This window comes from Solea senegalensis, linkage group LG6 (assembly GCF_019176455.1).
Source record: "Solea senegalensis isolate Sse05_10M linkage group LG6, IFAPA_SoseM_1, whole genome shotgun sequence".
Classification (NCBI taxonomy): domain Eukaryota; kingdom Metazoa; phylum Chordata; class Actinopteri; order Pleuronectiformes; family Soleidae; genus Solea; species Solea senegalensis.
Genome location: NC_058026.1, coordinates 9,097,054 through 9,113,294, shown reverse-complemented (window position 1 = coordinate 9,113,294; position 16,241 = coordinate 9,097,054). Strand labels below are relative to the sequence as shown.

Sequence of the window (16,241 nt, the reverse complement as noted above, 5' to 3'; positions counted from 1 at the left end):
ATGGATGTCCAAATGAAAGAGAAATTAACCCAGTGGTTTGTGATTAGATTAATCTCCTGATGACCCCTACACACACACACACACACACAAACCCCTAATATCACTCGTCTAAAAAAAATAGAAAATCCTAAGGACACATGACTTCCTGTCATCCTCCTCTGAGTGATCACATCTCTCAATCAAAACACCACGTTTTTTTGTTTGTTTGTTTTTTCCCATGTACTCGTCCTCCAGGATGAAACGACAGGTGTCACTGTATCCTTTTGTCTGGCCCTCCTGTAACAATAAGGAAAGAACATGTTTAACCCAAGTGTGTGTGTGCGCGTGTGTGTGTGTGAGAGAGAGGTGAAAAAGCAGACAGTGTTCTCACAGGGTGAAATCTTCACCTCACCTCCGGCTGAAATCACCTCACACATCTAAAGACCTATTTTATGGCTTTCCATAATATTACCTTTGAGACTGAATTCAAATCCAGTTCAAGATATACAGTGTGTTTAATATTTCCCTCAACTGAACATAAAATCAGAGACATCTTCAATTTAGTTTTGAAACGATGAACTGGAACTGTGACCAGTCAACATCGTGTTGTATCTCAAAGTGAAAATATGGTCATTCATCTTTTAATTGTATATTCATATATGTATCTGTAATTTATGTTAAAAACTGTTAAAAAACTGTTGAAGTTATCAGACACTTGTGACCGTGTCCCACCCCCACACCGAGGACGAGGAGTGCACTCTCTGTCCCTCCACGGTGTCTGAGGATTTTCCCTCTGAATGCTAGAGTGAGTTTTAACTTCACCACACGAGAGGAACACAAACAATATAGTAAAATGGGCGACTGTGAGTTTGAGCCTTTGTGGCACCATAATAGCGTCTCCAGTTCCAGGAAGACTCTGATGTGAGACAGGAAACATGATGACTCCCCTGATGGATGAAATCTGGAGACATGCTGTTTATCTTTTTCCTTGATTTGCTGAGAGGATATAACCAAAAAAAAAAAAGCTATACTCATCAATAAACAAGCAGGGGACTATTATTTTGGGAGGAAAAAAGATATTGGCATATTTTTTTCTGATATTGTATCAGAAAATACATAAATCCTTGCTGTTATTGTGACTAGTCTGAGATTCCTGTGCCTTGTTTTTACATTTGACATCACGTCTCACATCGTCGCTTTTATTATGACCATCCCCTGCCCATTACTGCTGGTTTATTGCATTTCAGGGAAATCAAAATAAATCACGTGCCACATTTTAATATACCATTTAAATATGGTGAGAGTAATCAAGATGAAGCTTGCTTTTTTTATGGACAGGTTGTATGATCTAGTTAAACAGCAGCGGGCAGATTAATGAAGATATGGGTGACTTATCTGATACGCTATATACACAGTGGTAGATGACTTATACGGAACTAGCTAGTACATAAAATAATTAGATATTCCACGTGGTAAACAGTAAAAAAGCTCTCCCGACAACCTCATCCTCGCCAGGTTGTGTGACAGTAAATATCTTTTATAAGTGAGACCTGATACTTCCTGGAATTGGACAACCAAGTAAACAACAACAAAAATAACACCAATAATAATAAGTACAATTAGTGTAGACCAGAGGTTTGGTAAAAAGAAAAAATTAAGAAAAGAAATTATCTGAAGAAAAAAAGACAAAATGTTACCATTTCACGAATAAATGAAACAAATCAAAGTAATCATGACTTTTACAAATAAATGTAATTTTCCTGTTGGCCATAATTGAATTAGCCCTAAGTTGTGTTTACAAATAACCATTAATAAATCTTTAAAATGTGACTAAAAGAAGTGAGGCATCATATAGACATATTCATATACAGTATAATATATGTTTTGATATAACTTGGTAAATGGAATCATTTTTATTTCCATGTCTGAGGCTGACCCGCAATATCTGCAACAACCACCAGTGGGCCGTGGTTCACATTTTGGGAAACACTAGTAGAATATAGACAAAGAACAAAGCACAAGGCAGCACGAATTTAACATTAAAGCATTAATTCGGTGTTTGAAGTCATTTAATGGTGACATATGTACAAAAACTCAATTTTTATCATTTAAAACATTCATAGGAGAATGTGGTTGCCTCAGTTTCTGGAGCATCGAAACAAGGAGCTGCATTTACACCTGTCATTACACTGTTTTCATGCACAAACACACAACTGTCCCACTATCTCTTTTATTTTCTACTGTAAACATTAAATCTAGTTTGGTCATTTTTGACACACACAGTACATTTACAAGGCCGTAGTCCGACTAAGGCACGCAATTGGACCAGTGTACATGTGGAGGAGAAAATGACTACGCCCCCATGGGTGGTGCTGTATCTCTCTGTATCGCCAGTGTGTGTTGAATCAGTTTCCTGTTGACCTTTATGTCACGGAAAAACAAACAAGGAACGACTGAGATGGATCGTGCCGTGGTTCTGTATGTTTCATACCTGCTGTTAATCGTGATACAAATTAGATCGTTGGATATGTTGACCGAGGAAAAATGGCGCCACCGTACGATTTCCAGCAACAGTACTGCTGTTTATATGTCGTCTCCTTCTACTTCCGGGTCAAAGACCGGGTAGGAAATTGTGGTGCATGTGCAGAAAGTCTAACTCCTGTCCGACTACATGCAGGACTATGAATCGCATTATCCAGGTATGTTAGTCTGACTAACACTAGCTCAATATTAGTTGGACTAAAGAGTTACCTTGGCTGTAGTTTTCTTTTTTGCCTTCCTGTTCCGGGAGAAAATAATCCACACTTGTCTTTTGTCAACTTCCTCTTCACTTTCAGCCGTCGGTATTTTAACACATCTCCACTGCAGATGTTTTTGAGAAGGGTTGTGAGGCTTTTTTTTGTTTGGTAAAGTTCAGCATTTCCAAGCCATGGCGGCAGTTTGCTGCATAGACTAACTCCAAGATGCATTTTAACATGTTTCCCTAATCTCTGATGACTTAATACAATTCATTTCTTACATATAGGTGAGACCGCAAGGATTTAAGCCCAATAATCCGATGCCTCTGATGATTGTTTTGCTTTATTTGAGTGTTAACGTCCTGTATTGACTCACCGCACACAGAGGGAAGCTTGGACTACCCCCCAACCAGAGTTTATATCTTTGACACAACATGTAGCACAGGGAATATGAAAGTATAATCTGATTGTGTTTGTGTCACTGTTCCTCTCAGTGAGTCACATCTGTAAACACTAAAGTCGCTGGTCAGATGTTTCCTCAGGGCAAACCCTCATCACGCAGATCCGTGGATCCGTGTGAATCAGGGTTCTGCTCCTGACAATGTTTGGGGACTCCCTCCTGTGCCTGCACATCAGGTGTGAGAAGGGGATCGATAAATTAAGTTTGGACAAAGTAATAAAAGAGCTTCTGCTGATATCCAAGTGGTGTAGCTCTGGTGGCTGCTTAGCAACCGAGTCCAGCTGCTGCACTGCAAAAAATGTCTGCCCCTTCCCTTTTAAGATAACATTAAGATAAGAGAGTTGTTTATTATTTCTCAAGTGTTACAGATCAACTGAAGTCATCTTACCTCCACAGTTTTTTTTTTTTTAGCATCATTATAATATCTGAAGGCATAATTAAGAATTAAACATTTACTTTGAACAAATCTCTGCAGCTTTTATATAAACCAGATTTAAGTGGATACAACTGGACAATCGTGATCCCATTTTATTTCATTTTAATATAAAAAATAATGTCTGTATGAGAAAAAGACAACTAGTACTGTGTGCCTTTGATTCATAGATAACTTGTGTGCTTTAATTCAACTTAATGAGTTTCAAACAGCTAATTTTTGCACTGTGACTGTGTCTATGTCCCTTCATTGAACTGGTTTTTAGTTTCTTCCTTACACGTGTGCATAAACGCCAATTCATTCCATGTCTTCTGCTGAAAAAATGCCTCTTTAATTAAAAGGTACTTTACAAATCAATGTGCCTTGATCACCCAGTTAGCTCTCAGCGGTGATATTATTTACTTGTCTTGTAGGGAATAAAAGACATGCAGAAGCAAGCCGATGGAGAGAAAGAAAGAAAGAAAGAAAGAAAGAAAGAAAGAAAGACATAGTGTGGCCTAAGGTGGAACAGGCAATGTCATGTTTACGTAACAAGCTTAATAAAAAAAGTGAAATTATAAATATTACATTTAAAAACAACTAGTGCTGCTTATTTTATGCATTACTTTATTTATTTACATATTCTTTATGCTGGTGTTTCATGTCTTTTATGGTTTTAAATGTTACTGCACAACAGAGTTGATTCTATTGGATATAATGGACTAGATGTCTATACCTGTTATGTTGTCCAGCAGCTGTGTGCGCATGTACATGTAAAATTAAGACATTATTTGACAACTTTAAATTGCTTTTTGTAGTTAAGGGTGAGGTGTGAGATGGGTCCTCATAAGAATAGACAAACAAGTGTGCGTGTGGAGACAGATTTTCTTTTCTTTTCCACGTTGTCGCTCGTGATGATTTGTTTGTGTGTGTGTGTGTTTTCCCCTCTCCACCTCCACTTGATATAAACGTCCCTTCACTGTCGCATGGTGCTCCCGTGCAGTCAGACCCGTCAGACCCGCATGTGTGTCGGTGTTGACACTCCGTGGACGCACAGTGACCCGGCGGCGAAGGGGACACTTTTTGCAGCGTGCGGGCTATAAAGAGAGGGAGTGGCGCACTGGTGAACAGTGAGGAGAGAGACTCCACGCGCACACAGCAGCGCGGCAGCACCCGGGATAACATGATTAGCGCTGTGTTTGGTCCACCGCCGAGCACAGCTAGATGCAGCACAGGGATCACTGTGCGGGGGGAGAGAGGAGACGCTTCATCCGCCACATGGATCTTCTCTGTTTTCTATTGATCTTCCTAAAGAAGTTACCCGCTGACAGTTTCTTAGTGCCCGTGCGTCCCTGGCACTGGAGAGGTCGTGGCAGGTTGTGTTGCCTCAGGTAAGATTTTTTCAAATCTTATACATCCTGTAGGTTTTTTCATTATTTTAATTTTTTCTTAGTATATTAAGGAGAGAGTTGATATTATGCTTTGGATGTTTGCAACAGTCATAATATAAAGGATAACTGGTGGCATGAAGCTTCTAGATCTGATTTTTTTTTTTTTTCCTCCTCATATTTCCAGATGAACTGACAGATGTGAAAATCCATTTCAGCTATTCCATGAGGTGGCAGTGCACAATGAAAGAGAAAAACCCATCCTGGAAAACCTCAGAGGAGTGATTCACTTCCCTCCCTCTCTCTCAGCCGTACTAGCTCTGTCCGTCCTGGTGGATGATATCTTAACCCCAGCTGAACTCACTTAACAAGTAGTCCAATCTACTCCAATGGAGTTTAACAACAAGACCAACCAGACGCTTCCAGAGGCGGCTCCTTACAGCCTTCAGCTGCCGCTCATTGTGCTGGTGGGGATCCTGATGCTGCTCACGGTGTTTGGGAACGTGCTGGTGGTCATAGCTGTGTTTACAAGCCGGGCCCTGAGGGCGCCGCAGAACTTATTCCTGGTGTCTCTGGCATCGGCGGACATTTTAGTGGCTACCCTTGTGATGCCCTTCTCCTTGGCCAATGAGCTCATGGGATACTGGTACTTTGGCAAGGTGTGGTGTGAGATATATCTGGCACTCGATGTTCTTTTCTGCACCGCCTCTATTGCTCACCTCTGCGCCATCAGCTTAGACCGCTACTGGTCCATCACACAGGCCATCGAGTACAATCTAAAGAGGACGCCGCGGCGCATTAAGTGCATCATCTTCATCGTGTGGGTCATCGCGGCAGTTATCTCCTTCCCGCCCCTTATCACCATGGAGAAAGAGAACAGCGATATGGGCGGCGTGTGTAAAATCAACAATGACAAGTGGTACGTCATTTCCTCCTGCATCGGCTCCTTCTTCCTCCCCTGTGTCATCATGGTGCTGGTCTATGTGCGGATCTACCAGATTGCCAAGAAGAGGACGCGGGCGCCTCCAGGAGACCGGAAGCGGATGCCAAAGACGGCCACAGTTGCTGCCGCTGATGCAAAGGAAAACGGCCTGGGTGCCGAGGACCACCTCTGCCAGGAGAACCTGAACGGCAAGCGGGACGTTGAGCTTAAGAAAGGGGTGGGAGGAGAAGGGGGAGCAGAGGAGGAGAAAGGAACGATCAATGGAGTGGATATTGAGGAGTCGTCGTCGTCTGACCACAAAGTGAAGAACCCCTGCTCAATCAAAAAGAAAGTGTCCAAGAGGGGAACCAAAATGAGCCAAATCAAACCAGACAATGATGCCCACAAGCAGGTGCAATGCAACAAAGGCAGCCGCTGGAAGGGCCGCCAGAACCGAGAGAAACGGTTCACCTTCGTCCTGGCCGTGGTCATCGGAGTGTTCGTCATCTGCTGGTTTCCCTTTTTCTTCACGTACACGCTGACGACGGTGTGCGAGTCGTGCCCCGTGCCTGACACCTTGTTCAAGTTCTTCTTCTGGTTCGGTTACTGCAACAGCGCTCTGAACCCCATCATTTACACCATCTTCAACAATGACTTTAGGAGGTCCTTCAAAAAGATACTGTGCAGGCGGGACGCTCGGAGGTACGCGTGACAGGCTCCACCGCCGTGTACATACTTGTTTTGTTGCTATGTTGTACATCGAGGCCATCATACGTGGATCACCTACTCGTGAACGCTCTATGGTAGAACTGCTTGAACAGGCTTCTCTGCAGAATGAGCTTTTTACGTCGCAGCATTTTCTCTTCCCCAAACGTCCGTCACCCACAGCTCCAACATGACCACGGCCACACAGGACGCCACAGTGAAGACATGTTTTTATTGTAGATTTTATTGTATTTTTATTTTTATAAAACAAGGAAAATATAGTGAAGTCCATCCTATGTGTTGTACAGAATGACCTGTCTGAATATTTGTCTCTATTTTGATGATGAGATGATGATGAGAATGAATATGAGGAAGGTGATGATGATGATGGCTCTTTAAAGAATAAAACCTATTACATGAACTGGTCTCAGGACTCCAAAGCTCCCTCTTGCACACTGTGGGAACCGTGTTTAATAGTATGTGCAGTGATCCGGCACGACTTTATTTAAAATGCAAATTCACTTATATTATAGGAAACATTTGAGAAACACGTCCTCTCATGCAGCGCTTTAGTGATGGAGAGAGCGACGCCGTCCCTTCAGCTGCTCTCCGACAGTGAGAGGTCAGTGTCTTTTCTTCGAGTCTGTTGATTCTGAACCTTGAGGGAGATTAACAAGGCATCGAGCTCTAACTGAGCAGGAATGGAATTTGTGAAAAAAGCTTTTTTTATTTCAGTAGCCTTAGATATTAAGACAACAAAACAACTAAATTCCTTTTTTTTTTTTTTACATGGCAGTGTATCCTAGTCAGATCTTGAAACAACTGTGAATGATGGAAACAGAAGAAGTGGAGAAGCGATGGTTCATTTGGCATTATGTGTTATTATAGTATGCATCATTAAGGAAAGACATAGAGCTTGTCAAACTAGAACCTGAATGGCTGCTGTCTCTATCAACTCTGAGACAAAGAGTGACTATCAACTATGCCGAGGATACATAGAATATGGCTTCTACCAAGTGAGTGTGTACGCAAATGAATTCCTTTTGATAATCAGGGAAGGCAGCTGAACCCGCACCATCCTCACAAAGCTTTAATGATCCTTCAGGGAATTTCTCTGTAGTAGCCTATGTCCATCTCTTTGTCCAGCAGACCCTGGTGTGCGCCCGCATTCAGCTGCTCGAGTGTTTCCCTGCACGTTTACAAGACGTGCAAGTGTGGGGAGCCTGTGAGAAAGAGGGAGGGACGGTGTGTGTGTGAGTGAGAACATGTGTCTGTATTTGCAGCTCATATAAACACAAGTGGGAGGGGGGGAGCTCCCACTGGACAGACAAGTTTGCTGAAGTTGTGTATTGCTCCGTGTTAAATTATAGGGGAAATGTTGTGGGAGACTATGGGATGTTGGAAAAAAGTTGTCAAACATCCGCTTAAGAAAAAAAAAAAAATTAGAGATAGATAGAGACGCAGGGAGAGACAAAGGTCATGTAGTTAAGTAAAGGCCTTCCTGTCCGACAAAGTTGTCATTTGTTTTTACATTAAAAAAATAAAAAAATTCATCTAAACGGGGACAAAATAGATCCTCAAGGACATTAGACACATGGAGATTATAATTACAGAATGAATAATCACATGTTGTTGTGCGTCTTATGAATGAAATAAGCTATAAAAAATACAACCTTTAGCTTGATGTTGTGGCCGATATTAGCTCATGTTTGCACTCTGTGGGTCAATAAAGTATTGTTTATCTCACATTTTAGTATGACTCTTCACTATGTGGGCTACTCTGCACGAGGGCGTTTAATCTCCACATGCTGCACATAAGTTTATTGGTATCTCCCTTTAAATGAATATTTTCTCTTTCTCACAGAAAGTCTTCATCTCTTCCATGGACATGTTTTCCATGCTGACCTGTGGCAGGACGGTAGCATAAGTCAAAATGAGAATTTCACCACGAAAACTCTTTAATCAGGAGAGACTGTGAAAGTGAATGAGATTACAGATTGTGTACAAATTAAATTTGTCTTTATAGAATCTTTAACACTTGGACTTAACAGGGGTGAAAAGGATCTGGCATGAGCAGAGACACAGTAAATCCCCCTCGGAGTCCAGACACTGACAGTAATGCGGTGGATGATGAAGAATGATAGACCTGATGATACTACAAAGACCGGGAGTTTGATGACGAGTGTTTTTCTGCAGCATGAACTGACCAAAGCAGGAAGACGGCAACATATTTCAAGAAATGATGCGTTGCTATGAGAGGGGTGAACTGTGAGCGAAAAGAGAAGACTTCCTGAGTGAACTCAAGGCCTGCTCACACTAAGTCTTTTGTCCATGGAGAGCTGCTTCACCTGCGACTCCATTCACACTAAAGTGAGTCCATGTCAGTGTCTCTACACGGAGACGTCTCGCCGCAGGGGTTCATCCTCATTTGTATGCTCTCATATTCTTTGAGTTGTACAGTACATGTGAGGACCTCCTCGCATAGTCTCAAGCAAGTTTCCATGGTTACCGTCTCCTTTTACTGTCTTTTTTGACCACAACAAGAGCGTGCCACCAATTGGAGCATGCACAGTCTGTGTGCGTGCGGTCTGCATGGACTCAAACTGGAGGCGTGCTCACGTTTGTCTGCTTAGGGTCTGCGACGACCACCGTGGAATTTGGCAGATGATGAAATTTACAGCGCGTGGCCCAGAGCGGATCTCAGAAACAGAAAGTGTGAGCCGGACTTTACGCTGGAGCGTCGTTAAACAGGAACAGTAGTTATGCAATTTGGTGTTGAAGCTTCACTTTACAATTGGTTGGGTCCATGTTTAGCACAGAATGAGGACTGTTGGTTTCATCTCCTCTCTTGTTCTCAGGCTTCTCCTAATGTTGCAAAACCCTAAATCTGATCTTGATTAGAATGAAGTTCCATCTTGTTCTCAGTCCAAGCGAAGAGATCCCAAATATTCACCATCTCTGCTGCTCGTGTTCGTAATATTTGTCATGCAACAAGGCAATTGAAAATTGATGGCAGACCATTGAACTTGTGCTTTATTAGTGTTTTTTATATATGTTGTGTTTGTTCTTGTTTTGTCCTCCTCTCTGTCTCTGTCTCTCTGTATCACGCACGTCAACAAGCAGCAGTGATATCATTAGGCGGATGTGCTCGCTGACAGCCTATTGGAAGAAGCCAGCTGTTGAAGTCCCCCTCACTCACACACACACACACACACGCACACACACACACACACACACACACACACACACACACACACACACTAAGCCTCTGGGAATCGGGGCATGGATCATCAGGTTAGAGTGCACATCCATCTCAAAAGGGCTATATGCATGGTGGCTAAGTGCAGCTACCACTCAGAAAGACAGGGACAAAATGTCAAAAGCCGCAAAAATCACACAGAACAAATGAAGTTGCGTTTGAATCATGCGCGTTGCCTTCGAGACGTCAGTCTGAGTTAGTTTTTGTTGAATGTGTGTTTGTTGGAGGTGTTTTTATAGATGTGGGAGTGTCATGTCGGGTATGTCTGCTTCATGTATCTTTACTGTAGGTGGCCGGGGGTGAAAAGGTCAGGATGACAGTGAATATTGACTGAGTCGCCCACATACGCCTGTACATTTTTTTTTCCCTGGTGTGTGACGTCAGCCTGTTTGAGGTGGCTGCCGTTTACGCTGATTACTCATTGTGTTACTGATGACTCACTGTTGTTTTCTCCTACTTTTATTTGCCATTATCATATATCACCATTGTTGTCATAATTATGTGAAATATGAGTGGACACCAGTGTGTCTGACAGCTGCATGGTTGCAGGGGATTTCTGTGAATGTCCGTTTAAAGTAAAAAATAAAAAATAAAAAATGGACAAGGCACAGGTCAAATCATGAATCTTATAAACATTACACAGTGAAACTGGAAGACAACATTCCTTTTATAAACATAGTGTACTTAGCATCATCCAAGTACAAACAAATTTCTTTGTTAATGTATTATTTTGTACTGTCAGGTCATTGTTGGCTCTCTGACAAAGGACTCTTACAGTAAAAGTGTTTTGAAGGTCTTATTAGTCTCAGTCTTATTAACAGCTTCTGGGTCTGATTGGAGACACAAAACAATGCCGGGCAATGGATATTTCCCTGGGAAATAATTTGTCTAGACGAATCTATTTTCCAGGAGCTCATTATGATTGAGAGCAATCAGTTCCCATCATCCCAGAGACCGCACAGCATTATGCGACATGATTATTAGACTTGCGATTTAATTTTCTCTGCCTGAAAAAAGAGAAAAAAAAAGAGACGTTGGTACAGGGTTTGATGTTCCAGTGCCCTGCACAAAGAAAACATTTGGGGGCTGGAGCAGGAAGAGCTCGATTTCCTAAATGGCCAATTTAGTCCTGGAAATATGTTTTTTCTATTACAAAACTAGATTGGGAATTTGCAGTAAAAGCATATGAATTAAGAATCTGTTATTAATTCCACAGCCACGCCTCAGTGTTAGAAAGTAATATAGAGGGCTCGAGTTAATGTGTTTTCATACAGTTGAGTGCTGTGTTGTTTTTGTTGTTTTTTTTCTTTCTCACTGCTCTTGAACGTAGCCCTTCAACATCTCCTCCTTTCCTCTCAGGGTCAAAGGGTATTTGACACACCCCCTGGCTCTGTGGCCTTCTTCTTCTTCTCCTGCCATGTGCTTCTAGCTCCCCTTCGTCACACAGCAGAGGTACGTAGCCTAACAACTGGTTTTACTTTAACGGAATACTTCACTGATTTGCATTTAGCTTTGTATTATTAGAATAGGAGTGGTATATTTGAAAAAGTGGTTTTCCCTGAGTCGAGAAATATCTTCATTCCTTTGTTTGTTACGTGCCCACCAGTGACACTTGAAACTGCAACACTAATTCCGCACTTTTTAGACCCACTCGTAGGGGGGCGGGACCTCATTCCCAGAATGTAAACAGTGTCCGCCATCTTTGCTAACAGTTACGCTAACAGGAAATAATGAAGATATTTCTCAACTCAGGGAAAATTTAGGTTGGGAAGTACAATTTTTCAAAAATACTACCCCTATTATAGTAATACAAAGTTAAATGCAAATTGGAGAAGTATTCCTTTAAGATAAAGTGTCATTTTGGTGGACTTAGTGACTGTTGCTACTGTGGCTCCCTGGTTACAGCCCTATTGATACCACAGTAGAAAGCAGGGACTTGAACAACTGTAATGTAGAGTATACTGAGTCACCTTCACGCCTCCACCTGCTTCTGTTTTTGACACTTTTTAAGGGATTCAGCACAGCTTCTCGTAAACGTCATAACACGTTTGTTTTATTCTTTCAATATTGTAGTTCCCTTTTTCTTCACGTGTCAGTCTGCTACCCTTCATTGTTTGCTGTCGTAAAAGGGGATAGTTGTAGGTTATTTTAGGTTGTGTATGACATACATGGTCAGCATAGTTGAAGGAAAAGCAGCCACTTGACTCAAAGGCTTGCTAACTCAAGTTTCCAGCCGGGATAAAGCTGTTTAACGGCGAGATTCGGTGCAGAAAAGAAATATCTGTTAGGTGACACAGGAACAGCAAAGTGAGTGTAAGGCAGAGAGGGCAGATGAAGTGGGCTGCTGTAGTGTCTGTAATGACTGTCTAGTGTGTGCTGATGGACAGGCCAGTGGGCGTTTGAAGGAGATTATACCTGAGGACGCTGCTGTTTCATTGCTTCGGCCCTTAATGACGGTGACGTTATGAAAGCAGCTGCTGCATGAATAACAACTTCTGTTTGTCATGAATTTTCGACAAGTGTGTTCAAAGAGACAAGTCTGTCATCTGTTTTTTTTTCATGTTAATCTTCAAAGACAAAAGACTGGGAGTTAATCTTGTGTCTGAATCTGTTTTGCCCAACTGCCTGTGCATTTGTGTGTGCTAGTAAACAGACTTGGAAAGATTGTGTTAACATGACAGTTGCCAATGGGCTTAAGTTTAATGTGATAATACAACTTTAGCAGCACAAATTTGTCGAACGCGTGTTTCAACATTGCGATGTCTGGTGCTGGCAGATTACTTTGTAAGCAGGATTTAATGCACGCTGGCAACATATTGCACGATTGCTGTCCACTGATTAACAAAAAAGCTCAACAACCTCAGACCATTACATCAAAAAGATCGGAATCAGCGATTATCCCCTCTTTTGAGGGTTCTTTTGTTAAAATGAAGGAACTTCACATTCCAGAAATCCAGAAGTTTTATGTAAATGCACAAGTATAGAATAGAATAGAAATACTTATATACTATTCTAAATAGTTTTAACATAGCAGCAATACAATCCAAAAAATAATTTGAAACATAAAATGTACAACAGTGAAACCTCTACAACCTGACTTGACTATGATGTTTTAAGCCAAATATTTACAAATGCTTAAGACCTTGACATGAATCGTGCTCACCTGCATTAGCAGGGCAAACATTTGTGCTCAGGAATATATTTATAATGACTTTTCAGTTTTGTTATTAAACCTTTAAAGCTCAACACAACAATATAGCCACCTTTTTCTGGCAGAGAGACGGCAGAGATGAATCACTGACATAAAAAGCAAACGCATCAAAGATGGAGCGATGGGTTAGGTCGTAGTCATCACTTCATATCAGGCACAGGATCCAGTAATCTTCTTGCTGCGAGGCAACAGTGCTAGCCATGTGTACCACCGTGAGGCCCTCCTCTAGCTCAGTACAACCGAAATAATAACATATACTAGTGAAAGGCTTGGTGTGGCTCTTCAGTTAAATTCAATTACAAAGTTCCTTTCATCCTCTTTTGTAATTTGTATTTTCTGGAACAGAAGTAGTGGAATTATTGAGCCAGAGTGTCTGTCAGCCTTCAGTCACTATGATTTGTTCTTCCTCTCGGTCCTCAGTGTTACTTTCATCACAGAGTTTTCTCATTGTCCTCTTCTGTGGCTTTATCTGAGCAGTAATCTTAATGATTTTATAATTTAGGTGATAAGTAACGCAATATAAAAAAGTCAATTGTGCACACTTGTGGCAACAATCAAACTTAGTCCCTGTGTAACCTCAGTCATCCATCCACCCACTGTTATCGATCCGTGCATCGTCCCCCTAACAACAAGCAATGGTTCTGAATGGCTGCGTATATAAATACAACATCGGTACAAAAGTAATCGTGCCAGTGTCTGGTAACATTAGCAAGAAACCAAGTGCAAGTGCAGATTATGATCTTGTATGTGGGTGTTACTGCGGCACATTCCATTCGTTTGGTGGATGGAGGTGTTACCGGGATTAATAATTCATTTTTCATATCATTTCATATAATTATGAAAGAGACAATCCAGATGATTTGAAATTGTGGAAGCAAATTGCTAATTGAGACCAAGGCCAAAGGTTTGTAAGCAGCCAGTGTGTCTTGGGAAGAGAGGCTAAACAAGAGAGATAAATCCAGTGAGAGAGAGTAGACAGCGAAGTGAGCACACAGGCTGCTTTGGGGGGAACAGAGTTCATTTCATGAACAAGCCTCCATTTGTTTGCATGACAAGATGCGGAAACTTCAAGCTGCTAATTCTTGTTTATATGTTTATATCACATCTTATCCAAACTCTATTCTGACTGTCCCTTCTCATATTGCAGTTTCCCTGACCCTTTTTTTTCTTTCCACAAAGCTGATGTGATTCCGCCTCTTCCCTGCAATGAGAATAATCATATTTCTCTTATACAAAAGGCTCATATTTCATATCAATGCCAGTGGTAAATTAGTTTGAAGCCTAGGTATGGAAAATGGACTTGATGGCCCATATTTATGGGAGAATTGGGTTGTGTGGCTGGCAAATACAAATGGAAGAAAACCACTGGTATTCTCTGTGGAACATTGTCAGCCAGTCAGAAGACAGCAGCCAAGTAGTGTGTACATTAAACAGTGGAGCACCTGAGACAGTGAGGGTTTGTGACTTCAAATGGTCAGTGTGGGCTTTCAGTGTAGACTCATTTTATTTGCAAAACATCCGGATATTCAGGTTTGAAACCTTCCCTAAACTGACATAAACATGATTTGATGGCATCACAGAGAAAAATAGAACCCCAACAATAAATTACCTTTTTGATGGCTACAATAATTTGGACGTAATAAACTACGTAATTTCTACTTTTTTCTTTTTACTTGAAACAAGAGACATAGCAAAGTAATTGAACAAATGTGGAGAGAAGTGTGAACAAATGTGTGTGTGTGTGTCATGAACGAACATACACAGAGTTGACTGAACTAACTCAGATTAGCTGTTCTGGAACTGAAAACATGTTTTCCAGCTTCAGGGTTCATCAACTCACAGTTCAGGATAAGAGTTGTTTAAATCTGCTCTCTGAAACAGGTTTCTAAATCTGAACGGGCAAATAACCACAACCCAACTCTGACTAATCTAAAAGCAACTGTGGCTACAAGGGCAACATTTAGTTCATTGCTCGCTCAGAGGGGCAGAGCAGAGCAGAACACGAGACCAGTGGAGCAAAAATGGCATAAATCTGGTACCTATTTGGTTAACCTGGAGATTACTTCTTTGACAGATGTTGTTCTTTGGCTGCTGCCCAGGGACAACAGCCATGAAGCTGCACACTGATGTAACAGAAGGTCTGATTCTCATAATCTTTACTAGATTAGGATTATCCCTGGTCATGTCTGCATGAAACCACACAGGCGGCAGCCTTGAACTTTTACCTTTTAAGAGGATTTATTAGCAGAGATTGAATGTAAAGTGTTACCTATAGCTATGTTTTTCAATGATACAAAATATATTTGCTTTCCATAGCCTGAGAATGAACCTTTTATATGTACCTTTTTTTGCAAGAGCCTTGATTTGCAGAGTGTGAGCTTCACATTTTGAAGGAGACGCTTACTACACAAAGAGAAAAACGGCATATTCTCTGGGATGTGAAGGCCACTGCACTTCCTTAACGGGTGTGAGAATGGGAGGAGTGAGCGGTGGACTCCTCTGTTGTTTATTGCAATCTTTAGTCCCACCATTAAGACGATAAGACTTGTGTGTGTGTGTGTGTGTGTGTGGAGTGTGTGTGTGTGTGAGTGTGTGTGTGAGAGCCTACTTTTTCTCCATCCTAATAATAATAATAATAATAATAATAATAATAATAATAATAATAATAATAATAATAATAATGGCCAAAAGCTAGAAATGAATGAATGAATGAATGACTGTCCCGTAAGTTATTGAAGCTTTCCGTGTCTTCTTACCAGCAAAGGCCAAGGGTCATGACAACTTGAGGTCAGAATTTTAATAAACTAAATGAAATTCCTGATTGTAAAAACTCTTGTGAGCATTGCCCCCTTGAGACGTGTTCTTTTCCCAAGGCATTTACAGACGCAAACATTAGATTCTAAAGAATGGGATGAATGCTCATCCTATGAGCCAATAGATTTCATGCTTTATCTGAAATGATGTCCCTGTGAGTACATCCACTAATGATCAGGACTCATTTTGACATCATACAACTCTGTTAGCATAACAAACTATAAGAAATTTGCAAGAAATTTGGGCAAAATAAACCATTTTGATGAGTCAAGGATTTATAAAAGGGATAATCAGAGCCGCTATTAACATCCTTCCAGGAAGATCTGATCGCATGCAAGGCCATTTACACCTGG

The 16,241-nt window shown here is 41.3% G+C and overlaps 1 protein-coding gene across 2 annotated transcripts; it reads left to right on the top strand.

Annotated features, from left to right (window-relative positions):
• The first annotated feature begins 4,607 nt into the window (after positions 1-4,607).
• Positions 4,608-7,025, top strand: adra2a (adrenoceptor alpha 2A). Of its 2 annotated transcripts, none has more exons than XM_044027534.1 (2): positions 4,608-4,980; positions 5,196-7,025. In XM_044027534.1, exon 2 carries the CDS (start codon positions 5,367-5,369, stop codon positions 6,609-6,611), a length of 1,245 nt encoding a protein of 414 aa, XP_043883469.1. In that variant the 5' UTR covers positions 4,608-4,980; positions 5,196-5,366; the 3' UTR covers positions 6,612-7,025. The 2 variants fall into 2 exon arrangements, with proteins under 2 accessions (XP_043883469.1, XP_043883468.1); XM_044027533.1 differs by having other exon boundaries at positions 5,165-7,025.
• Positions 7,026-16,241: the final 9,216 nt, after the last annotated feature.